A 27,832-nucleotide genomic window follows, 5' to 3' on the forward strand; every position below is an offset into this window, starting at 1 on the left:
CTTGGACCCTCTGGCGAGCGGGACACCGTGCTACGATTCCAACACCTGGCTGGCCGGCTCGCTACCTAGCGCCGACTCTGCCCGCCGGAAGCACCGGACATCCTGTGTGCGACGAACCTTGTTTGAATACACCGAGGTGTGTACTAGTTCCGTAGAGCCTGGGGGTTTCAGAGGGGCGGAGGGGTGGGTTAAGGGGAAGAGGGGGTGGTTGTTGTCCGGATTTTCCACGAGGATTTTATTCGAGGGTATTATCGCCGATCTGTTTGCCTCGGTACACCGTTTCGTCGAGCGGTATGGGGATATCGTATCGGGAGCAAAGGAGAGCTTGTTTTTGAATGATCATTTAAAGAGAATCCGGAGAAACGTTTTATTCTACTGTTTCACCTTTTTTTTATCAATCGGAGCTCCGTGGAGTGATTTCGATGGACTTTGGTGGGTCTCGTTCGCGAAATCGCGCGGTAATTGCTACGAGTTATCTTCCAAGTTGGAGTTTGTCGTGTATAGGTGGTGACGCTGCGCAAAATTTATTCGAACGATGCACGATTTGTCACATGGCACGAGCAGGGATCCAACCGCGCTCGGTCCAGTCTACTACGCGCGAGGTTAACTTTATCTGATAAGGAAGCGGGTCAGACTACTTTCCACGCTACACGGGCCGATCCACTTCGCGGCTGATCAGGGGCCGAGCAAATCTACTTACCCTCTATTGTCTCGCGTCGCTGGATTAGAGGGAACGCGACACGCGATAGCTTCTCACCGAGACTTTCGAAATCTACTTTAGCGGATTGTCGGTGCCACGTTTTGCTTATACTGGATGGCGTGGAACGTACGTGTACGCGTGTGTGTATGTGTATGTGTGTGGGTGCCGGGCGAATTCCGTGTAGGAGAGTAGCAAAGTTTACGTTTACACGCCGTACGAGAAAAGTGACGCAAAGATATGAATTTTTGAACGAGCGAAGGAAGAATATTGTAGAATTTTTTACATACGTTTTTGAAAATCTGATGCAAAATTTTAAAAGAGTACTTTTGTATTTCAGAGAGATAAATATTAGATCGATCACGAATTTTTTAATTCGATTATCTTCCGCTGTTTAAGAGTAGAGATATTTTTTGAACGATATTGCTGACGCTTCTTATGTTGACAATCGGACACGTTTCTTATAAAATGATTCTACGATCCGAGAATCGAACGTTTGTTGTGTGACTTTTCTTGAGCGGCTGTGATACATTATTCGACCTTGTTTCAATACTTTGTTTTCAGTTTTGTAATAATTTTCAACAATTATAGGCAATTTTGAGTTCTTACTACGAAACGTATAATGAATCAAACTCGAATCAATGTCATGAATGTGATCAGAGCTATAAATTTGTCAATTATTTATATTTCTATTTTTTATTGTGGTCGAAATAACTGTTTCTGATATAGTATAATCTTGATAGACCACATATTTATATTTTTTAGTATGAAATTTGTTAAATAATTCTTTCTTCGAACTGTGAGCTGGTGTAGCTCGTTCCACTAATATTTACTACTAATTTTTAACACACATTTTTTATATAATATTGTATAATGATTTACGAACACTTTTATACAGCTCGGTATATTGTTTCGATACAAATTTCTATAAAAATGGACGAATAGTTGCAACGCTAAAATGGCTGAAAAAAACAAAGATGAATTTTTCCATTATTTTTGTGCTTCGAATTCATTCGTAAAATTGCACCAAGATTTACATCGTCAGTGAAAACTGAAGAATAAAAATCGGCTGCAAAAATTAAGAAAACGAACAATAAAAATCGGAAAATTACACGAAAGCGAGTAAATGAAGGATGAGGTAGAAAAAGTTCATCAAATTGTAATAAACGAATGGCATCGATCGAATCGAAACATTCAACAACCGAATGATTGAAAGCCGAGCGTTGTTTTAGGGGTAAATGGAAAAATCTCGACGAAACGATGAATATTGAAAATAACTCAGTTTCGATATTATTAAAACACATTTGCCTGCATGTTCGAATGAAACTGCTGTATTCAATCGTCCAGATGTAAACACATTTCGAATGAAAATTAAAAATACTATTGTAGATCGTACTAAGACTAAAAATAATATAGATAATAGAAATAGAAACTTCGAACAGTAGTTACAGTCGACAATCGTGTTCAATTAATTTAAACAAATCATCGTACACTTCTGTAACACAGAGTTACCCCCATAAAGAATCGGTACCTTTAAAATCAGTAATTACTTTCAATCTATGCAAAAATTTTTTAAAAATTTACGAGTCACGATCTAGTGCAATATTACTCGAAAGTAATCGACAGTATTTTCAATCGATAATTACGTTTAAAATACCCAAGAAAAAATCTGCGAGTCACGATCTAGTGCAATGTTACTCGAAAGTAATCGACACTATTTCCAAACGATAACTACCTTCGATTTACGTAAACAAATCCATGGGTCGTTCTACATCAACGACGTAACGGAACTCGAAATAAAATCGAATTCGAACTTAAAAACTAAAAATCACCGTTCGTTAAAAGCTTCATCCGGCCACGAGCGGAAAATCTCGCGCGTAAACGACGAAAGATATTTTTAGCCTCTCTCGTCAGGAATAGCGAACATTTCTCAGTCTCGTTTCCACGGATAAACGAGCAACCCCCATTTTCTCGATCTGTCGGCCGCGTAACCCCGTAATGAACCGGCGTAGCGAATGATTAATCGGGACTAATCGCATTTCCGGCGCATTTCCATCCCGATGACTGACTCGTTCGCAGTTAGGGGGTGTATACGATACGCCTCGAATTTCTCTGCACGCGAGGACCATCGATATCCACCTATTTAGACGACCAACGAAACACGCGACGAGAGCATTAGCCTATCGGAAAACACGTATCGTGAGAAAACGAAAAGTAACGGAACTCCGATCGCAATCGATTAGAGTACGCAACGCGTAGGTCTCGGAGTTTCCATTGATCGTGAAACGGATCAGCTGTATTTCTCAGCTGCTTAATTGCTCTCAAAATGCCCTCGATGTGGGGGACCTCTGAAATCTAGTTCAATGGTTTTTGGCTCGGGAACGGGGAATAAAACTTCCGCCGTCGTGGCGATCGGAGAAAACGCGGGAGAGGCCAATGGGCGTGGCTACGGTAATGCGGTGATTTTCGAAAATGTGTTACACGTCAGTGTCTCTCAAACAGTGGTCCACTTGACCGCGGTGAACGCTTTGGTGACGATCCGTGGACTCGCGACGGAAAAAATCCCACTTCACGAAAGTATTTCCGAACGGTACGTGGTACACTCGGAAAACGTTAACGCTTCTAACGGGAAGAAACTTTTTCGGTAACGGATGTTGAAGTAACGTTTTCGTTTGCGTCCGTAGACGGGAAATATTTCTACGCTCCCATCGGTCGAAAAAAGGAAATATGTCGAAATGCTTGATAGCGTGTAGGAAGTAACTGACGCGTGATAAATAATTTTTATGATTTACGGAACTTCAATCGCGCCATTTTGTTCAACGCTTGGAAGCAATTTACAGAGGAGGAACTTGTTTGACGAAACAGAACTGACAAGCTTCGCTTCGTTTGCGTCTCCTGGCGGAAGATTTTATACTCTTTTGTAGCAACGAAAATAAAGTATTAAAATTATCGATAGAATGGAAGCGATACGCGGTAGAAAAACGAGAGTAATTTTTACGGTTTATGGAACTCCAAGCCCGCCATTTTGTTCAGCGCTTGAAAGCAAATTATATTGGAGAAACTTGTTTGATTAAGAAAAAACAGAACTGACGTCTTCGTTTATGTCTCCTGACGGAAGATTTTATACTCTTCTGTAGCAACGAAAATAAAGTATTAAAATTATCGATAGAAGGGAAGAGATATGCAGTAGCAAAAGGAGAGTAATTTTTACGGTTTATGGAACTTCAAGCCCGCCATTTTGTTCAGCGCTTGAAAGCAAATTATATTGGAGGAACTTGTTTGATAAAAAGAAAACAGAACTGACGTCTTCGTTTACGTCCCCTGGCGGAAGATTTTGTACACCTTTCTCATATAGCAACGGAAATAAAATATTTAAATTATTGATAGAATGGAAGAGACGCGCGGTAGAAAAAGGAGAGTAATTTTTATGGTTTATGGAACTGCAGCCTCGTTTCGTTCGGCGTTCCTGGCCAATTGCCTAGCTTTGCCTATGCATAGATCCTGCACTTACGATAACACATATATCGTATTAACAAATGTCCTTTGTATGCAAAGAGTGTCTTCATTTGTTCCGCTATTGTCAACACGTTCCTCGAAATATTCCCCGGATGGTCTCCAGAGTTCCGTGGCACGTTTATTTGAGAATTGTTGCAATCACATTTGCAATTTTCGTCGGAGATCGAATCGGAGGAGGCCTCTAATATGTCCGACACGTTCTCCAGGTCTCAGACCGTGAGATTTCTGGCTGTGGGGAATGGAAAATTACAAATCTGATCGCGACAATACCGAAAGAAAAGTAATTTAGGTTTCTCGCGACCACACGGAGAAAATTCCGAGAACGTGTTAACCGTGACGGTGAACAAATGGAACCTCTTCGAAGATGAAATATATTTGCGAATTTGGTATAACTGTGTCGATAATTTTACTTGCAAAAAAAAAAAACTTCACTTCCATACGAGGGATGCGTATTTTTTGAACCGATCGATTTGTTTAGGGAAAGATATTTATGGAAAGAATATGGAAATACGCGTGGGAAAAAAAAATGGCGGACCCGCGCTAACAGCACATGTGTCTTCGGGGGATTTTATTTTTATTAAAAACATCCGCTGAAAAAGTTTCGCTGCCGTCAGCAGTAAATACACGAAAGAAGAAGAAAGACACTACGAAACACGAAAGTCTCGAACAGCTGAAATTTTTTGTGCAGTTTTATCAAGACTGTCTCATACTTGAAATATCCTACCCGCTTCTCGTTCCGTTTCCGTCGAAACTTGTAAAAGAAAATCAATGTTACGTGAACTTTTCGTTCGCGGTAGGATCATTTTTTCGTAAGCGATAAGAATTGTTTCAACGCTATTCTATGCAAAAATTCATTCATTACCGAATAGATCCAAAGAAAACACGCACGGTCCGTTAATTCTTTTTCGTATTTCATTTGATACGTTACTTCACTAAACAGCATATGAAATGTGTGAAGCAAGATATACAAAATCATTTCAAGCGAAACGAAACATTCTTCGAAAGAATAATACGTTTCAAACGAGAAATATATTATCTTAAGGAACAATTTTAAAATTGGTTGAAAAAATCATAATGTAAATCTCGAACATAATTTACTTCGCGCGAGACGAAGTTCGAGAAACTCCACACGATTCCTCGATTCGTAGATATTTATAATTTAGACAATTGACGCGTTATACGATCGGAAGCGACGATGTTCCCGACACGTTTAACCGTGTATCAACTAAGTTATGCGAGTAAGCTTAACTTCATCCGAATGAAACGCTTGCTCGAAATTGTGAAGCGAAATTGATGGTCTTGCACTTTGTGCTGCACGCAATTCCATTCGCTTGTATTTCAACGTGTTAAACGTCACCCTTACTTATCTCGTTTCGGCCTCTATACTATAATGAAACAATGGGCAGAATTGTATACGTTGTACAATGATTTATCTCTAACTGACAAAAGCATTTGACCGACAATTTATTGGTTGAAAATTGTACTCGGGTAAGTAGGCTATTTGATTCTCAATTCTGATAGAATTCTAGGAAAGTAGAATTCGATTTCAAGTAACAATACAATTCGAATAAAAGAGAAATTAAACGAAAGCTAAGATGAAAGATAGGTAGGTCGCTATGAACTGAATATTCGATGTAAAAAATATTAATTGAAGCTCCACGAAGAATCGATCGAACAGCTGGGTATTTCGTGTCAAAGAAAACGAAAAAGCTCTGTCAGAGATCACTCTGTTAATTGAACGGTACGAATTTGAATCAAATGGATAGAACTACGAAAGATAGATAAATCTGTGCAAATTAAATACTTCGAATTCAAGAAATCACGAATAGTTCGATTGACCGAATAATTTCACTGCGAAAAAATGAAATAAAATTCACTGAACGAGAAGTGTACCTTCGCGAACGAAAATTTTCATGTACGTAAATAAATTAGAGCTTTATGAAAAATCGATTGGGCTGCGTTAACCGAGTATTTCGCGTGAAAACATCGGGAAAAGCTTCGTCGAGAATCACCCCGTTAACCAAACAATTTTAATGAAAAGAATTCGAGTAAAATTTCACGTGTAATCGTTACATCTGCACGAACTACAATTTTCCTCCATGAAAATGAATCGGAACTCTACGAAGAATCGATCGACTCGCGTTAGCTGGATACTTCGTGTCATAGAAATCGATAAGAGCTTCATCGAGGATCGCGCCGTTAAGTGATCGAATTGAAAAAAAAAAATTAGAAAGATTGGTGAATCTGCGCGAACAAAATATTTCGTATCGAGCAAGCTTGATAACTCACGAATCGTTCTATCGATCGAACTTCTTTTTTGATTGAAAAAAAAAATTAGACGAAACTTTCGATGTATTCGCGCGGATTGGAAAATTTCGCGCATAAAAATTAATTAACGCTAAACGAAGGAGATCGGGTGACCGGCGACGTTAGCTGGATATTTCCAACGAAACCAATTAGGCGAAGCTCTGTGAACGATCGGTGAAAATACGTTAAGCGAACTTTCCGTATCTACCATTGCCTCGGCACCGAATTCTTCAACTTTTTCGCCAAGTGACCCGGTATTCGGCGAACGTGATATCGAAAAAACTTTTAATTGGCGTATATACGAAATACCAAGGACCAAAGGGATCCAGGGGGGTGGATTGGGGGTGACTCGACCATTATCCGCGGTATCGGAGGAATTTTTTGCCAATTGCCGCGGCTGGCGTATAAATACTGTCCCACAATCGCGAGCCTTTTACTGCGGTAGCGATTGCGTTGACACACGAAAGAAAAGCGGAAAAGGAGCTTCCACAATGCGAAGCTCCACCAAAGAAAACAACAAGAGTTCGAGTCACCGTCTCGTTTATAAGATTTTCACCGGCTTAGGGGAGTTACTACCGAGTTGAAAAATGGACAATATATAGTTTCTTTCTTTTTTTTTGTCGAAAACTGTACAATCGTATTAAACTCGGCCTCTTCGCGTTAATTAATATACTTGCGAATTTATTTTACGATTGTTTCTTCGTATCGTTCGTATTGTGACGAACGAATCGTTAATCATAATATCGCTACTAGCGTGTCATTCGATTGGTCCTATCACTGATCACATTAATGATGTGATTGATTTTTTTTAATTTTTTCTTTCTGTAATGGTTTTGCAATATTTTAAACACGATCACGCCACATTCGATAATTACAAAAGAAATATACTGATCATTACTCTAACGCAAGCGTGGCGTTCGAATTCGAGAAAAGTGGAAAATTAGCAGAATTGACAAACCGATTTTAGAGAAGTAACACAAGATTGGTACGAGTTTTGTATTTATTTCTGCGTTACGAGAAGAAGCTTTCGATTAAGGGGATGACCCTAAATCGAACGAAAACGTTTACGCGTATCGAGAAATAATTTTCGAAGTGTCTCGAGTTTGAAAAATCTATTCCAAGTTTCGCCGGGTATCGTTTTATTCGAACGCTTGTACATTCGTCAATTTTTGCAACTCGTTCGATCGGAGACACGTGGAAACAGCCTTAAATTAAAAGGAGTAGCGTCGATATGCATCGAAGTATGAAATCCCAACGGGGAATTTGTACTAAACCGACGTGTTCTCGACGCGTATGTGAAATATCTCCGATCAATTCATCGATCAGGCTAATATTTTCCATTAAACTGTTCCCGATGAAACGCAGATACGGTCCGTTTCGTCGATAGTGTTTTAATAACCTTGCCAGTTTACCTAGTCGAGAGGTGTTTCGTTCGAGCACTTTCGTTCAAACAACCTGCGAACGTATTGTAAACTTTCCTGGAATGTTTACCCTCTGTCGAGACTCTTGTCAGTAGGTCGCGCAACAACGGATATAATACACGAATTTGTTAACAATAAAATTGGAGAAAGTACTCCGTCGTTGTTTGAATTCGCGATGGAAGAGGTTTGCTGAATTTTCGTACCGTTTCTTTTATTAAAATTCTGGCTCATTGTACTGGTAAATTGTCGATGGAAGACTATTACAAATGTAAATAAATAGGAAGAAATTATCGTTTTCTTTTTTTATCCGTTAATAGAGAAGGGAATATATTTAAAACTTCGAATAAATGATGACAAAATACGCGTTCAGTCGACGAAGGGAAGTTTCTTAATCCGAAATAACATGTAGTCTAAGAACAGCACAAATATTTTGTCAATGGATTCTAGAAGTAACTTTGTTAATTTAAGTTTGAAGTCGTGTTTCGTAAAATAACGAATTAGTAAGTTATCGAAAAGTTTACAGTTGACCTTTGATCAAATTTGTACCACGAATAACTCTGTGTTGGATTATTTTACGTAATATCTACAGGTATATTTAAATGAACTCCTACCAGTGGTTTGACACTTAGTTTTTACGTGCTGAAGATAAACGGAGTACTGTTGAGCTTTTCCACGGTATTTAACAACGTGACTTACACTTGGTTAATTAATTCGATTGTTTCGTTTGACCGAGTGAAAGTATCTTGAAAGCGAGTACACAGATGTTACACAGGAAGACTAATTGGAACGACATCGCGATGTGGTTGACCACGAGTATACGTGGCACAATATGATATTCAAACATTTCGCGCTAATTAAGTAGTCCCGCCACTTTTACGTACACTTCTGGACCGTTTCCATCGATTCGACTTTCCGATAAACTAATTTATTATACAACCGTAAACATCATCGCGGAACGATCCGTTTGTTTGTACAACTGAGCTTAATTTTGTCATAATGAAACCGCTCACTCGAAATTGTGAAACGAATTGATGATCTTTCATTTTGTGCAGCACGTAATTTCATTCGGTTGAATTTCATTGCGTTAAATGTCCAATTTATTTATCTCGTTTCGTCGGCTCTATTCTACCAAAACGATAGACAAAATTTAACGATTCGTCTGTAACCAACAAAACCATATCTTCCTTCGATAAATAGTTTAGGTGTTGCGAAGAGTAAACGGTGAAATCAAGTGAGATACACGGTGGTATTTTATTATGTATTAAATTTATACACTAGTGGTAAATATTCGCGGTGTATTTGTTAGAGGAAAGCATACTTTCATTTGAACTACCTTGTTCGCGATACGTGGTATTTGCTCTAGACTTTCCCTTGGGAAATGCTTTTCTTTTCATTTCTATCTATGCAAATCTACTCGATAAAAATTATACACGAAGTGCAGTTAATGCATGGAAATGAAATTCTTGGTCGATGAAATTGTATCTTGTTGCAGTGTCGAACAATTAATACCGCTATGGTGTTTGTCGCGATTCGATTCAAAAATTTGAAATTGGTGGAACTCGACTGGAGAAATTTGACGTTGAATAATTCAAGATCGAAGAATTCAAACTCGCAGGATTTAAACTCGTGGTTCAAAATCAGAGTTCGAACTCACAGAATTCAAACTCACAAAGTTCAAATTCACAGAATTCAAACTCACAGAGTTTAAAGTTACAGAATCAAGACCACGAAATATTTCATCCCACAAAGTTCAAACTCACAGAATTCAAGCTCAGAGAATTCAAACTCACAAAATTCAAGCTCGTAGAATTCAAACTCACAGAATTCAAACTCACAGAATTCAAGCTCGTAGAATTCAAACTCGCAGAATTCAAACTCGCAGAATTCAAGCTCACGAAATAAAGTCCACAAAATATTCCATCCCACATAATTTAAACCCCGCGAATCGAGGCTACAGAGTATCGTACTCCATCCCACAGAAATTAAACTCGCAGAATCGAGACCACGGAATATTCCATCCCGGAGAATTCTAACCCAGGGAATTGCAACCCGAGAATTTGATCCGCGGTAAGCGGCGTTAGCGCGTGTTATAACCTAATTCAAGTAATGATCACTGCTTAGCTCGCAGAAATCGGGGGATAACTTCTCGCCTTTAATCCCTGGCATCCGCGGATTAATTTTTTTACTCCCCCGTAATTTCCATAAATCGTCTTCCGCTCTCTCTCTCTTTGTTTCCTTCTCTATCTCTCTCTCTCCCTTTCCCTCTCTGTCTCTCCCTCTCGTTTGCTCGCTTTCTCTGTCATCGTGCGCGCAAAGCATGCGAGGAGAATTCCTGAAATCAAAAGCCGTAGAGAGCGGAGAATATGCGCCCTATGTCGCCTACCTTCCGCTCCAATTCTGTTCGTCGCTTTAAGCCCCGCACAATTATACCGCGGAGCAAACGACAACGCCTTACGATTCTATCCAATCGAATATTCCATTAGCGCGGAGGGCTTCATTATCGATTTCCATTCGTCCGGACGGATGACAGCCGAGCGAACGCGGGAAAGCGACGTCCGTCGCGATGAGAGCAACAATATCGGTTGCGTACACCTCTCCACGATAATAGTCGCGCCGCGAAACGGTGCCCCGAACAAAAGCGTTGGCCGGGCGCGTGCGCACGCGCCCCCGTACACACACACTCGCGCATACGTCCCCTGAATCGTTCAACGCGCCGCGAACAAGTCCCGCGTAATTGCAACGAACAAAGGGGGTACCTAAACGCGTGCACAAACGTCCACCGGCAAGTGGAGCTGGGTGAGAAACGGGGCTTGAACGAGTCGAAGGTAACTTGTTGCATCCGTTCGAGCGAAGACAGGCCCGATGACAACCCGATATAACATCGAGCTCGGACCCGTACCTTCAGACCCGTCCCGATTGCTTCGCGCGAGCGAAAAAACAGAGCCGAACTCGATTAAGGACTGATTGGATTCAGAACCGAACCCTCGTGGCTGCCGGTTCTCTACACCGCGGAGAGAAAATTCAAGCGATCCGAGACGAGCTGACGCGAAACAAACGGATCAATCTGGGGGATCCCTTTTTCTTGGATCGGAGCAAACAGTCTCGTGGATCTGTGTATACGTAAGGGTGAGAGACTCGAAAGGATACGAAACTAAGGAAAATCGAGAGAGATGTTCTACGTTTATCGTGGCTCGATGTTAAAATTGATCGAATTTCGTTCGTTGGCTAGATATCGGTACAGAATTCGAAACGTTTCGTTCGGATCGTCAGAATCGAGGGAACTTGGCAAATGTATCGATCACAAATGGACGATCCTGTTCTCGAATTAATCGGGAGGAACGGAGCAAGTAGCAAACATCGAGAGAATTGGTCTATCATTGGTGTAATTATATTTGGAACGAATGTCTAATTTATACGGCAAGTTGAAAGCTTTCGGAGTATCGAACACCTTAATAGGTGATGAAGTTATTCGTGTAAACGACTCGCTGCTTATAGACGGTTTATTATTAGTTGTGTGTATTCTGGAATGTTGCTCGAGAGTTCTAGGATTCGTTGAATTTAACAGCGATAATTGAACGAACGTTTGTTACTTCTTGAACAACCGTTTGTAAATTGAACTACGACAACGGAGAGATTTGAAAATTTGTTTAGAACGTTCATCGAGAATATTTTCTTAGATTCGTGGACGAAATAGAACCTAGAATATCTTCATAGTTTGATTTATCAAAGGAAGTAGAATTTGTAATATTTCTTTCCAGGTGAGATGAATGGAAATCCGAATATTTTATTCAAATGTTCGAACAGATAAAATGTGGTCGATTCTACCGAGACACTAGAAGAGAGAGTAAAATAGTGGGAAATACTTTCCTCGAATGCTTGGATAGATAGAACGAAAAATATTTGCCGAAAGTTGTAAGAATAGACGGAATCGAAAATATTTTGAAAGCACAGACCGGATAGACTATAGAATATTTCCTTCGATTGGATTTTCGAATTCGAGCTATTCGTTTCGATAGAATTGCAAACGTGATAAATATGCATAGAAATTTCTCTCTCATCGACATCGTTCGATAAAACTCGCCAGGATGTTGTTATGAAACGAACGAAACCGTAAATAGGGAAAACTGTATAGTAATTGAAGCGAACTCCTTTCGTTGGAATAAATTAACCATTCGTGAAGCCATCGATGCCACGCTACACATCCATTCGTCAAAAATTTTCATTTGCATCGTTAATGACCCGCATTAACGAAGAACTGTCCAAGACGAACCAGAACCCTTTTCGACGTGAAACTAAGTAAACCTGACTGCTCTCGACGCAAAAGTATAATACAGGGAGAAAAGGAGAACACTTTGGGGGATTAAGGGGAGTGTACTACGCTTAAGTAGAATATGGACAGCGTCAAGTAGGTAATTATGGCTTACGAGAGCTGACTATAACGTTTGACCCAATACGTTCGTATGGAAAGTCTTTCATCCGCGGCAGAATACCACGTACGACGCAAAAGGTCCATTAAGAACAAATTACTTCTCGTAAAATAGATGAAAAGAGTCACGGCTAATTCCCCGGTATAGTTACGCAAATAATAATCGTATTGCCCTATCTCTGTTAACACGATTAGTATTTTCATACCGAATAATATCGATTTCCCAGGTCCCTCCACGTGGAGGATGCTGTGAACGGATACCAGCTCCGACCATAACCCAACTTACCTTTTTTTCACGCGAAATTTTATTATCCCTAAGCATCGAATTGCCAACAAGGGAGATTTTAGAAGAATCTACTCAGAAACCAACGGTAACTTAATTTTTTCTAACAGAATTCTGGCCATCTGTTTTGCAAATTACACAGCGAACACGCAGTCTACTTACATACTATTTATATATACATATTCTACTTAAATACTACACGTACATCCTACTTAAATATTGAATCTTAAACGAGCGCTCGTAACACGAACTTAGCAGCTTGCCTATGTCGTTGGAAATGCAACTAATTAAACACTGCAGTAACAATTTCTTTTTCTTAGAAATTACCTATCTACGATTACCTACCTGGTCATAATTCTATTTAAAACCTGTATATATATAAATATCAAAGGTAATACAAGGGAACATCGTATGTGTGTCGATTTCATTTTCGAAGGCATCGATATTCCCACGTTGTGTAATTTTGCCCAAAGCAATGTACCATATATTATTTTACGAAGACGTGTAAATTTTATTCAAAAACATTCAAATTGAAGTAACAGTATCCGCAGACAGACGAAAGAACGGTAAGGTACGAAAGAGAATGGTCCAAAAAGACACGTGCAAGACGATCATGAAGAAATGCAGGGTGGAGGGAAGAAGAGGGAAATTGTAAGAGAGAGATACTCGATATCGAGAAGAAAATTACTTGGGAAGATACGGTTTCGCGAGGCATAGAGGCAGACAGATTAGGATAGGGAAAGGATGAACAGGATTGGTGAGTCAAGACACGTACAAGAACGTGAGGGTGGGTGACCTACCAAGATATTCGAACGACGAGGTGCAACACAAAGGAAAAAAGGTACGAATAATACGAAGTTCAGATGTGGAAGAGAAGCGAAAGGGTAACCGGTATTGCGATGAGTTGGACAAAGGAAATATGAATTATGTGGGAATGAGAGCGAAGCACTGGAGCACCTAGCGTGAAAATCTAAAGGCAGGAACAGATGGGAGAGAGGGCTGGATAAGTTGCTAAGAAATGAAGAACTGGGACGGGGGAATGCACTCGAACAAAAGATGCGAATCAGAAGAAAGTGACAAGAATAGTGAAAAAGGTGGACGGTGTAATTTTGCAAGGAATTCAAATTTTCTAAGTACTAAAGGTGAAAGAGATATTGGATGAACGACACGCGAGAGAAGATATAGGTGATAAAGCAACTTCGCGAGAAAATGAATAATAAATGCTGATACTATTATTGTAATTACAAGTGGGTATAGTGAGAAAGTTGTAATGGAAATGACTCTTCCCACATGAATATGGGAAGTCGTGAGTTGCAATCCTCTCTTGAGAGAATTTGTCCGGCTACTTTGACAAATAGCCTATTCATTCTTAGGGCAGGACGTTCATTTGAAACTTGAACCTAGATTCGAGATTCCTTGATTTTTATATAATAGAAATGTATGTAAAAAAATATGCGAAAAATCGTTTTAAAAATCCTAAACTAGAAAGAATAGTTAGTAGTTGTGTATACGTGAAGCGAGGTAATAATACTTTATGTATTTTCATTCTATTTTCGAATAAAATGACTCGACGTTTTATGCGTAGGGAATAATTAAAGAGGAAAAATTGAATGCAATATTGAAAAATTTAATTTTCGAACTAAACGATTGCGATTCAAATTGAATTATTTACGAGGGAGGTCTCTAATTAAGATTTTTCTGCGGAATTATTTACCCTGAAAATTGAAGATAAATTATTTAATTAAATTTATGAAATTATTTCCCTCGGGCGATTTTATCGTCGAAGTAAATCGTTTAAGAAACGAAGAACGCGCACGAAACGAGTTACTTGAAAATCTACCTGCCTGAAATGTTTTTTGATACACGAAACGTGGTATTATACTTTTTAATGAAGAAAAAAATGTTATTACAAATAACGTACGTTTTAAATATCAACAATATCAAATTATACTGAAACGTGTTATTTGAAAAATATAAGAATGATTAAATTTTTCGATAATATATACTCAATATACGTACAAAATTATCATAACTAAATAATAATGAAACTATAGAATTCATACTATAAACATTACTGTATCGTGTAATTCTAAATAACATTCACGTGCTTACATCTATTGATGTACAGAATCTCATAGACCTGTTCATTTCATAAATATTCAATATATTTTCAACAATAAGTTGAAAAATAAAGCAGTGAAATTTACTGGTCACGAATATGGTAAACGCCTGCGGTCACTTTGCTTACCAAAGACAACAAATATACAATCAGTCGCCCGTACGCCCTTTCGTCGAAGGACGCGATTGGGGACCAGAGAAACAATAAATTATTTAAAACTCACCGATCGTAGAACGTAATCGAGTAGTACCTTAGTGCTGAACCACGTTACAATACGATGTAGTAGATGTTCCAGTTGGAAATCATCAAGAGAGTTCTCCTGTTCCATCGGAGAATCTGTAAAGGAACACAAAAGATGACAATAAGTTTTGTTGTTTACAATGATTCAATTACAATAAAAAAATATAGATTCGAAACTAAACTGTCGACGATTTAAAAACTGTGAAACTCAAATGGCAAAATTTGCAACTATGAATGCTCATTTACGTTCAGATACAAATGGAACTGTTTAAATAAGATGCTTAAATACTTGCATTGTCCAACAGTGGTGTCCTGGCTCTAATTTCGGTATCGAGCAATTTTAGAAATGGTTGAAAAAGGAACAATAAAGAAAATTGCTAACGCGACCGGAGAATGTAGCCAATGAACAAAACTGTCTGTACCTTCGCAATGGAAAAAAAAAACTACGAGAGACCGCGATGCTCTAGAAAGAATTTACTATGCGCAATAAACAGAGTCTATCTCGGGTGTGCCTAAAATGTAAACGAGCATCCACTCGAAGCCACTGCGCCCCAAAAAGCAACAAACTTCTACGCAATAAACACTGACTCTACCGACCGCATTGCATGAGGTCATAAAATTCTTTGAAAGGAAGGCTAGTTAGTGGGGTGGGGAACCCCTTTTTCCTCACCGTGTATTTTTAACGGAAATACTGTTTTTCATTGCCATTACAAACAGTGCTCCTTGTCATTGAAAATACCAGATCGGTATTACGAGGACGAGATATTTTCCACGAACCTGGTAAATAAATCAACAATTAACAATCGTACACTTCAACAATAACACGTTCTACACGAATATAATAATTATAAAATATTTTTTCAATTCGAAAGTATATGAAAGTCTTTCAATGTTAAAATTTATGTATAAACATGAACCTGGTAAATAAATCAACAATTGACAATCGTACATTTCAATAATAACACGTTATACGTGAATATAATAATTATTAAATATATTTTCAATTCGAAAATATATGAAAGACTTTCAATGTTAAAATTTATGTATAAACATCATTGTCGAATCGTATCGTAAGATATATAACGATTTCTGTAAATATCAAAAAAGTCAACGCAAAAGTCAAAGTTCGTTAATCATGCTCGAATAGTACGTTAATATACAACTGCGCAGGCTCCATACTTACTCAAACTGGAAATGAGTATATTGAAATACAATTTAATTGTGTATAAATAATATCGACAAAAATACAACTTCAAATGAAATCCAAATGAAATACAAATTGTTTCATTTTGTCGCAATACGTAAAGAATCTAATTGCGCCATTTTGAATTGTTTGACGGGTTAAATTTAAAAAAGAATTGATTTAATCTTTCCTCATTTTATCTTAACGCAACCGATTGTTAATATGTATATATCGTGCTGACGATCAATAACAATTCGATTAAAAATTTAAATAAGTAATAAAAAATATACGTACACGTATCATTTGTTTGTTACAGTCCATTAGATTCGTCCAATTCTGCGTTAAATTTCAAACTGATTAAGTGTCATGGCGTCGTATCGATAACGTATAATTCGCGCTCGAATTTCAACCAGAGATCTGTAAGTGAGATAGAACAGAGATTTAAAACCAACCTGTTAATATCAATGCAATATTATAATGAAGCACTAATTCAACTCGAAAAATGTTACAAAAAGTCATTATTTGATTCAGAGAGACGTATATGTGTATTAATTTCCGCGAAATATAGACGAAAAAAAGACGCGAAAATGATTCAACTTGTTTCATAATGTCGATTGAATAATTACTTTAAAAGTATATTAATAATGGATGAAAAGAGTTAACAAGAATATAGTAGTAATAGCTATTAGAAGCAGTTGAATGTCAACAGGTGAAGTACACGTACCTGTATATATCCCTCAATATACGCAGATCACTCGACACGTCTTACTAATCCAACGTTCACTGAACGAATGACGACCCCTTGCCTTATTTCATTAGGTTGTAAACTTGACGGTAGGTGGGGATATACCCAATTTCCTCATTACGATACATACGTATTTACAAGAAAGTCACGAACATTTTATACACCTTAAATAACATTGTGGATATATTACGACTGAGTTCAACATCAAGGTCTCCTAGAATAATAAAATAAGAATACAATCTTAAATTTCTCAATGATTTATGGTTATTACACCTTTCGTATGACGCCAATACCATGCGTTTTTTCTTCCTCATTTCTAGAGGATAAAAACACGATGTATTTCATGATGCGTCATCAAATGAGCGTCGCGAATGCTTTAATTTTATATCAATATAATAAACAAGGTGAAAATGTACGAACTTGCGGTTTAAACATTCACTTCACACGCGAAAATTTAATTCACGTTCTGATACATCTTGTTCTAAAGTACACTTTGTGGGGGCGCTCTTGTAAAGTTACGTTGACACAAGAAAAAAGTAACCTCACATTGTATCAAGTATCGATTGAAATCGATCGATCTCTACTTTTGTACTCTATCAATTATATATTGAATTTCAATGTAAATTCATGATAAATAGTTACTTACAGTTAATTTGTATCGAAAATTAAACTTGATAAACTTTTCATTTATGAATTATGTGAACAAAGCTGATATATTTCATTGAAGATTGTCGTGTATATAAACTAACCTTTGCACGAAATCTTGTCTCCTATAAAAATTAATATTTATTTTGAGTAAAGAACATTGTGAAGAACGAAAGAACAGGAATAGAAAATGTTCAACGAGATGTTTTTAATTAAACACGATAAAATTTGTCGATAAAGAAGTTGCCTTGTCTAAAGCATCAGTAGCTATGTAAGTAAATATACATACTCATTAGTCGGTAAACATTGAAGTCGATACATTGTATTTTATACTTTTTTATCTTTGATACGCACACTGTACTGTTCGGTAACATTACATCGGTGCTGTCAATTTTTTAACATTTCTAAAGAAAGTCCATATCGATACGAAAATATCTGTATTGCATAGATACATGTTTTTATATACTATCCATGTAAATTCTTTAAACGTCAAAATTTAATCGAAGGAGATGAAGTTTTATGCAGACAAAATAAAGAGTTTACCACAAATATGATACATAACCTTAGATAACAATGCTCAATACTCGTCCATTGCACAATATCCAATATATTCATAGGGAAGATAATGGAAAGAAAGGTTATTTTTTAAATAAAATACAATTTTGATAACGACATATCTCATAAAAGAATCCAATACTTCATACCAATATAAGCTTGCAAGTATTACATACAATGCCAATAAATCTTGAGCTGGATATCGATTGCGTTCGTTGAATATCCACTGAAAATGCATAGACCTTAATACCGTGTTATTCGTGTTATATATCAGTTCGATCTTTGCGTGTTTACCTAAATGAATTAAATACGTCCTATTTATCAGTTTTCGATCGTTTACCGATCGGAATTAAATATTTTTGCTTGCACAATTTTCTCATCGATCGACCGACACAACGTACGAGAGACTGAATTTTTGTTGAATTAAGTTCGAACTCCACATAAAGAAAACTTGGCGTAACGTTTCTTCTTCGACGAACTTTAAAGACCAAATAAACCCTTGGAAGGGTGCATTTGGTTAAATCGATTCGTGCTCGGCATGCGTTCGCTTTATCTCCGCTTTGCCCGGAAAATTGGTTCGCGTTAACGCTCTGAATTAAACTTTGAATTAAACAGCTTAGTCGCGGAATAAATTTACGTTCTACGGCGTTGCATGTTGCATGGCCGGAGTCTGCTGCGACGGAACACTGTTGGAATAAAATCAAGGATGGAATTACGTATGTAGGGTACAGGATTTAAACGGGTACCCTTATCGATAATGTAAAAGTGTATTCGTGTACAGATAATGTGCGAATTTAAATCAACTAATTTGGGCCAGACTAGGAGCAGATTTTATTTCAACTAATTGTTACGTACCTAATGGACTTATAAGGAAAATTTACGATCGTGATCGGCGCTTTTAAAACAACATCGAGCGTAAAATGTACCGGACGACGAGTATGGATGAATTCTACAATAACGGAACCATTTTTATAAGAAATGACTTTACGATCGAAGTCGGAACGATTTCATTCTTCTTTTTTATTTGCAATATATATTATTTTCCAAAGAAGCCGAGAAAATTATCCGATTTGTCACATTTCTGTTTTTGTTACGAAGTAATAAATAAAGTACAAAAAATAAATTGTTGCAGGTGGCAAGGCGAGAGGTAAAACAAGAGAAATGCCGGTGGGTGGACGAGTCGCTGGAAAAGTCGGGATTTACAGTTCCCATTATAATGGTAATGTAAACACGAATATTCTTCCGTTCCGTGTGTGAGAGTAGAACCAAATATACGCTGTGTGCATTGACATGTATTAAATACCATCGATAAAACGTTATCAATATGTGCATATTTACAATTGAGAATTATGTCAATATCGAAGACAGCGAACGAGGCTTTATTAGATAATTCTGAAACGATTTTATGGATTGACAGTGCCTTTTCGTTAGGAAGGTACATGTGTATAATTTATTAACGATACTAGATGTTAACGTTACCGTCGACGATACGAAGATACGATTCGAGAATAATTTAGTTCGATAAATGTACAGAACCAGGATCATCGAGATCGATGCATTAATAATGCGAATAAGCGTATATGCTTTTACGACTTTGGCGACGATTTATTCTGTCAAAGGATTAAATTTTTATTCTAGAGTCTACTGTGATCGTGTACGAGATTACTAGTTTTGTAATAAACTTGGACATTGATTGGACTTTTTTTTCCATTTCTGTATCCATACGTGTTTTATGTTTCTTTACTTTCCTCAGAGTACACCATTTGTAAAAGTAAACTTGCGTGGTGTATCGCTTGATCAAACGCAACAAATATTAATAATATTCTCGTTTCAATCAGGTTTTTTGCAACCAAGGTCATTCGAAGCTCATATTCTTATAGGTAATTGAATTTATCTTAAACATGATAAAAACTCTTTTTATCAAGCAGCACCGAGTATCCAACAATTCGAGTAACACTTCGAATAACTCGACTATTCGAATAATTTCAAATTTTAATCGAAACAGGACACTCTCACGTAAAATCCTACCCGCCAGTCATTGGATAAAAAAAATTGTACCATTCTTTCGGTTTTCCAATACTCGTACACATTGCTCGTGACTTTTGCCATTGTTCTGTATGCAGCGCATAGAGCAAAACCATGTTAATTAACCGGAATCTGCCACAAAACACTCTCATATAGTTCATAGTGCGTACGGAGAAACATTGAAGTATGAAAATGATATACCATTTGATATTAAAAATATTAACAAGAGAACTTTTCCAACAACCGACTACCGTAGCAATAACATTTAAAAATCGTAATAATAAATAAAAAAAAATAATATCAAACACACAGATATATTCCCAATTGTATAAAAATTGATCAAATTACACATTGCGTCCGATGAAACGTGATAAAAGCAAATCATGTCATATTTTCCTATCAGTATTACCAAAATTGAAAACAATACAATTAATATTGTCTCCATTAACTCGTAATAACCGACTACAATCCTCGATTACCCATCCAACTCTAACATTATGATATTTCCACGACTTAATGTATCTCGTGTCTTTCCAACTCCGGTATCGTTTCACGTGTGTATCAAAACGGATCTCCCCGCGCTAAGATCTCGACTCGTGAACCGAGCTCTTAACGAATAAACGCACTACCGGCAATTATTCAAATCATTGCATTCTCAACGATACCGGAACATCTCGGTTACGTAATTACTACGTTACACATACCGAAACCATTTCATCTTTATGCCATGATATTGAATTCGAAATCATTAAACGTACAAAGGAATCGAAATCTGATTTTCGATCTCTTTGTCGTTTCGTTTCTCCTTGTACGAAATTATCTCGATCCTTGGATCCTAGGATTGAACCAATAGCGGAGCAATAGTCGTCGAGCACCTCCGTCTAGAAATCGGAAGGACCTCTCCTCTCCTCCCCTCCCCCCTCCAATGAGTTCCAGTTCCGCTATCCTCCCTCGTTAACCAATCCCCGATGCGAGGCTACGATTACAAGATAAATCCAGCATGCTTTCAGGGAAAGGCTACAGTGGTATAAACGAGGAGATCATATGGATCAGTATCGGCATGGGAATCACCATCGCGGTATTGATCACCATCGCGCTGTGCTACATCGCCCGCGAGAAGTGTCGCAAACGTCACGAGGGATACTACGCTTCCTGACGCACGCTACCGCCGCCCTCGTGGGCCTCCTGGTCTTTCTCGCCCTCGACGCCAGGCGTCTTCTTCAGCCCGACGACATCGAGGGGCAAACCGAGGGCGTACTACATCACCGTCTAACGCTCAAATCCGGTGACTAATGACTCCGTTTCAGCTCGAGCGACCTGACGTTTCGCGGCGAACGAAAAATCGACCGGCTCCTCCCCTACCTTACCCCCACCACCCGCTCTCACGAACCCGCCCCTCCCACTCCTCTACGCGCTTTCTTTCCCGCCCGTGAAGGATTCTCCCGCGCCCCGAATCTTCCAAGCGCGTTCCAAACGGTTTGGATTCTCGAGACACCGGGAACCGAGTCGATTTATCGCTGGTGTAAATATTTAACTCCGAACGCGAACAACTACCGCAACTTGAAAGTCAAATAGGATAATCGAGGCATTGGGGAAGGGGGAGTGGGGGAAGCCAGAAGAGAAACCATTGGAAATTGTGTGTATTTACCAGGATTGCGATCCCTTTCGAGCAAATGAAAGATTTTACGTGCAAAGATGAATGGAAAACGTGGACTACGATTTTCTTTTTTGTACGAGGTTTCGAATTATTGAGAAATTTCCAGAGGAAGAAAATTATTGTACGTTTCTGATCGGAGATTATCGGTTCTTTTACGCGTTGGCTACGAACGTGGTGGATATTTCTAGGAGATTCGTTTAATCGAGTTTTAATAGAACGTGTGCACGTGTTCTGGGGAGTTTCAGACTCGACCTCGAGAACGAAACTTTGCACGGGACAAAATTTGTTCCACTTCTTTTTGCACGTAGAATCATTTCGATTGTGTCGCTCATTGTGAGATACTTTGCGTATACCTGTTTATTTATAAAGATGGACACTTTCGAAATTACGTTGTTCACTTCTGGTATACTTTGTTTCGGAATTGGAATTACGGCTCGAGAAATTTTGAAAATTTCGATTAACGATTCGAAAGATATCAGTTTTAGAGTCTCTCGTTATAGTTCGATTATTGGTGTTTCTTTTAATAAATTCGCGATGTTAAAATTATTTTAGATACTTTGTTCGATACTTAGAAGACCGAAATATTCTTTCGAATCGTCAATTTCTGTTCGAATCACGTGCAAAATTTACCTAGCTTCGATTTAATTTATTTATTACCCATTCTCGATACGTTGAGTATCTTTCATACGAGAAAAAAATGATTTCGAAAGCAAGATACTTTCTGTGCGAACAGAAGAGTCTCTACATTTTCTCGATACATCGGACAAAGAGGATTTCGGATAAGCGAGGAGCTATGAAAACCAAATACCTTTAACCGTGGTCCTTCACTCTAACGTGAAAACGGGCGTAGTATCGAAAATGATACGATTCGGACGTACGAAACGCCATTTCGCTCGATCGAATGTGTTTTTCTTATCTACCTGTTACGCACACCAAGAAAGAACAATTTCGAGAAAGAGTCGAAGAACTTTCATCGCAAAAATTGTACCGTCGCGATCGAGTGTAATAAAAATTTCAACCACGCGAGGAGTCGTTTGTGTCGGGTGTTTTTAAAATGTTATCGCGCACTGATTGTCCGTATTAATTTAGAAAAATTATACAAACTCGACTCCGAAGATAACGAAACGGTACCACACGGAAGAAATTGAAACGAAGTAGGAAATAAGAACGGTAGATTATATTTATAATTGTATATTCTACAGCGGTAATTCGAAATAATTTATCAGCTACGTCAATCGTTTTACTTACATTCGTACTCGTTACGACAAGCAGAAACACAAATTAGTTTTAATGTGCACAATTTGTATGCCGTCGGTGTGAACGGTAAGTACTTCGATCGCTTGTGTGCGTGGCCGTCATTTTGAACAGCTTTTACGAGGAACGTTTAAAATAGTAATTAATATTGACCGTAATTGCTTAGCTCGTTATTCCTGCAGATTATCGAATGCAAATTGTCTCTGCTTATATTCGTGTCGAAGCATATTTTCTGAAAACGTTATAGAAACACCCTACACAATTAAACGGTTCTACCGTTACGGGGCTGTATACCGGTAATCCAGCCGAAAAACATCGACTTCTTGCTGATTTTTTTCCAAAGAAACCGCAAGACTTTTCGATACGGAATTTTCGCCCATGTATTCATCCATGTTTGCGCTAGATTCACGATTTTCTATAAACGAAAATAATAAAAATTGCAAGAATTATATAATCTCAAGTGAAGCGTGCGTTAGAGAAACTGATCTGCACTCTTTGAACGCTCACAACTCCTTTGATTGTACAGACTCCAGTATATCCTTTTGTAGATCAATTTTCGAAGACGTACACTTTGAGAAAACAAAAAAGAAAAAGTCGATTTTTCGAAACCTGGATTACCAGAATGACACCAACTTGGGGTCGACGAAAGTGTAAAAAATGTCTCCGTCGATTTCACAAGTATCTCTACGAAGTTTGTTTCGTAATATCTCGAACGACTGTGTATGGGAGTAGTGAGAGTCAATTGTACTTCGTTTCGAGGAATGAATTCTAAGCTTTTGACTGACGCTAATCTCATTTTCAGAAACTCGGTCGCCATTATCAGCGATTGAAGATTGTGCAAGCGAGAATAAATTTCGACGGATCCACTTTCAAGGTTGAACAGTCGCGTAAATGTGATGAAAAATGTCTGTACCGTAGCTGGTTTCCATCTCCAGACGCAGTCGAGTCAATTTTTAAACAAACCTTTTGGCAAGCAACGCGACGGTCAGATTTACGACCGAGCTTCTCTGCCAAGCAGCAATATACTCTCCAGCGTCGCTTTCGAGGCTCTTACTTCGGGCACGCATCTATTTCGCTCGACTGGTCAATTTAATACGTCGACAACTATTCGGCGTACATTCGAAAACGTACGAATGTCAATTTACGCGAAATCGTTAAGCTCTTACTCTGTCTACTACAAGATCTTTCTCTATCCTACACGGTACTTGTCCTTCATAGGTAATTACACCGATGATCGATCCACAATTAGAATAGTCTATTCGCTATTGTCTTCGAAACCTGGTCGAACTGAAACAAGAACAAAATACGAAGATACAACCTCTAGTATTCGACAACCAACCGATTCCTTTCTCGCGTGTTCTTAAACTGTCGGATTTTTACAATATATCTCGTTACCACCGAATAATTTTCAAATCGGTAAAAGTAACATCACTTTCATTAATTTCCAAGCATTCTTGCACCGGAGTTAATTCTGTCCAACAAGATTATTTTCAATACAGTAATTCTCTTTTCATCGATCTCTAAGCTTCCCTGTTCCAACGTATCTTTCTTACCAGTGATTGTAGAAGTCTACAAAACACGGAGAACCTTAAATCTCCTCTAAATACACACACACAGACACAAGATGATTGTAACTACCAAACACTGACGCGACTAGTAAATCGACGGTTAACTCCAAAAGCGAAAAAAGAGGATCAGAGTTGCGATCGGTCACCGGTGTTTCAAACCCTAAACTACACGAGGGTCGTCGTTACTTTCTACACCGATGTTTGCATGATTACAAGTAGTTTAGAACTCGCGACACTTTTACGTAATTTCCCATCGAAAAAAATTCAAACGTGAGCGGTAACGTGCGATCTGACGCAATATACTTTGGGAACACGTAGAAACGACATCATCGAACGCTGATTTCATCAATCGTGAGACAATTCCGTAGTAATAGCCGTCACTACGATCGAAAGGAACAAAATTAATCACACGAGGCCAGAAGTGGGGGAGTGGAAACTCGCTGCGGATCAAAGTGGTGGGGGTAAACCCTCGATGGCCTTGAGCTATCGTTTCATTTGACTGTGTCTGCGTCAGGGCTGCACTACTGGCAGTGCCACGTTTGGCCATTGCGTTTGTTCCATTTCTCTTATTGGTCGCTCGTGATTGGTCAAACGTCAGTAACGAGGATCTCACTTTGGCTACCGAGGCTAGCCCAAGTTACACAGCTCTGGTCCAAATTCTAACTACCGCAGCAGTTTCGACTTTCTCATGGTCTAAAAAAAAAATATACCAACTACCGTGTTGTTTCTATCAATTACACAATAGAAGATAATTTTGTCTACTCGATGATTTCGTTTTTTACCATTTTTCAATCCGTGAACATTCAGGCTGCTCGGCGCTTAAAAGCCAATTATAGAATAATCGGGTGAAGAAAGAAACAAAGAAAATTGGACGCACAATTAACTGTCGCTCGTTCCTCGAGATCGTTCCACTAAAACAAACATTAATAGATGTAAGTTACATGAAAGTACTAATCTGATGCAACGATGGTAGATTTAATTAATCGGTTAATAAATACAATGCGATCTTCCACGACGAGAAATCTCAATCCAGCTTGAAACGTGAACGTTACACGACTAATGAAATGTATTATCGTTGCAAACAACCGTGAAAATCTTTGTAAACGTGTTTCGTTAACTCGATGTAACGATCCCGGAAAAATGTCTGTTGTTCGAAGAGAGAAAATGGATGCAACCGAAAGTATCGAAACGCGAACGAAGTCGTGCGAAAAAAAAAAAAGAAAAAAGATACGGTTTCGAAGAACAAACGTTTCTTTCTAACTTTGATTGCCGAAAAGATTGCACAAACTTGTTCGTGTAACGAGATATTAAATCTTTGGTGCTTTGAACCTTTCCCGGTTACGTTTAAAAAGAAAATTAAGTACAGGTACGTAAAGAACACTCGACACTTTGGAAATTATTCGGCCGAGATCAAGATCTCCTTAGGACGAGTTTTAAACGCGCGAGAAAATACTGAAAGAGACTTTATAACTTGTTTGTCGGCCGTTAAACGTACAAAAGGGTCTCAATGTAACAATTAACTCGTACAACGTAAGGATTCTGACCAAACTTTAGTATATACTTCTGAACTGAGATTATACCAGGGTCTCGATCTGATTATTACGGCCTGTAGACTTGTATAGAGCGATTGTAGAGTAACCAAGTACACATTGTTAGAGAATTATACATTGTTGAGACGTGGATAAAATCTATTACGTAGGTAATGTGCGACGTGGATGAAATATAAGCCTCTTGGTGGATCAAATGATAATTGAGAACGATTCAGTTTTTTTTACATTCCAATAAAGGTGACTATAATACAAACAGTACTCTCAACGTGTTGCTTACTTATTTAATCGACAATTAAGAATTTCGACGAACGTTACCCGTTAAAAGAACTCTAACACATCGGTGACATATCCAACATTTAAAAAGCTTCGAATTGTCGCAAGAATTCTTTGACAAATTAAATACATCCGAGAATTATTGGCTTTAAAAAGAAAATTAAGTCGTTTGACGAAGTTTGAACGTCAACGTCAACATTTTACAACGGTTGAAAATTCTTTCTCGAATGAAAGTGTTTCCAAGATACGAATATCACTTTAAAACGAATGGTACTCGGTTATAGTTAAAGCGTGACAAAGTATTCGTATTTCTTCTATTCAAACTACCGTAAAAAATAATGAAGGATCGACAAGGTGGAGCTTTAATTGCTACGAAATTGAAACAACTTGGCAAGAGGCTTATAGAACAAGACGACAATTCTGATGTTCCTCGCGCACGCGATTGTGCATCGTGAAATTTAAGATGTTTTTTTACGGGGGATCGAGATCTCGTCGCAATGCGACAGATTTTAGAGATTTAATAGGTGTTATGCAAAGTGCTCCGAACACGAGCCGCTTAGCGTGTAACTCGTATTTCTATCGAAAGTAGCTGCTGTTTTATGTACGATAAGAGGTTTATCAATTCCGAGAGAAGCGGTTCGATATTAGTACATCTATTACAATGACCAACTCGATAGATTGCTCTATGTACCACGATATATTATTTCTTCTAGTGAATTTGTAACAAATAAACGATTAAAGATGTCTTGGAACAGTGCTCGTTCATTTTTCTTGCGCCGATACGAAACACCGATCGTGTATCCACTGCGTTGAATAATCGTTTCCTATATGAAAGAAAATATACTTTTATTCCGTTAAACATAATGTCGATAATCATCGAATCGCCAGATCTAATAGAATCGAAAGCAAGGGTTATTATTTATAAAAATTTCTATCCGAGAGGAGTGTACTTGGAACTGGATCAAGGAAATAAAGAAATTTGATCGGAATGTAAAGAAATATTTGTTTCTATTTACAATAAATGGAATATGATTGATGGTACTTATAATTGAAGAGATTTGAACAATGTGGAGTAGAGAGTGCTAAATCGATCGATGAAGGTGAATAAATTGTAACGATTTGATCAAGATTTAAGTATTCGTCCCGAAGGGAAGTAAGTCTGTAACTTTAATTGTCGAATTTCTTAATTCGTTAATTACGAAAGGTATTGCTACGAGGCACATCAGTATTACTAGAAAAACGTATGGTATTCCAATATTGTACAAAATTGCTCTAATAACAAAATGAATATGAAAGATTGAAGAACACAATCACAGTTATCGAAGAATCAAAATACAGATGAGAGTTCTTATACTTTTATTCGCCGAA

At 38.1% G+C, this 27,832-nt stretch overlaps 2 protein-coding genes across 3 annotated transcripts; one reads left to right on the top strand and one right to left on the bottom strand.

Annotated features, from left to right (window-relative positions):
* On the top strand, nt 1-27,218 carry LOC143149718 (uncharacterized). 2 transcript variants are annotated; one of them, XM_076317309.1, is made up of 4 exons: nt 90-136; nt 19,270-19,356; nt 21,173-21,447; nt 23,876-27,218. In XM_076317309.1, exons 3-4 carry the CDS (start codon nt 21,207-21,209, stop codon nt 23,950-23,952), a joined length of 318 nt encoding a protein of 105 aa, XP_076173424.1. In that variant the 5' UTR covers nt 90-136; nt 19,270-19,356; nt 21,173-21,206; the 3' UTR covers nt 23,953-27,218. The 2 variants fall into 2 exon arrangements, with proteins under 2 accessions (XP_076173425.1, XP_076173424.1); XM_076317310.1 differs by having other exon boundaries at nt 1-136; nt 21,173-27,218.
* Nucleotides 24,691-27,653, bottom strand: LOC143149719 (uncharacterized). Its single transcript, XM_076317311.1, has 2 exons — nt 25,424-27,653; nt 24,691-25,334 (listed from the first exon to the last, which is right to left on the bottom strand). Exon 2 carries the CDS (start codon nt 25,186-25,188, stop codon nt 24,880-24,882), a length of 309 nt encoding a protein of 102 aa, XP_076173426.1. The 5' UTR covers nt 25,189-25,334; nt 25,424-27,653; the 3' UTR covers nt 24,691-24,879.
* Nucleotides 27,654-27,832: the final 179 nt, after the last annotated feature.

Source organism: Ptiloglossa arizonensis, chromosome 7 (assembly GCF_051014685.1).
Source record: "Ptiloglossa arizonensis isolate GNS036 chromosome 7, iyPtiAriz1_principal, whole genome shotgun sequence".
Taxonomy (NCBI): Eukaryota; Metazoa; Arthropoda; class Insecta; order Hymenoptera; family Colletidae; genus Ptiloglossa; species Ptiloglossa arizonensis.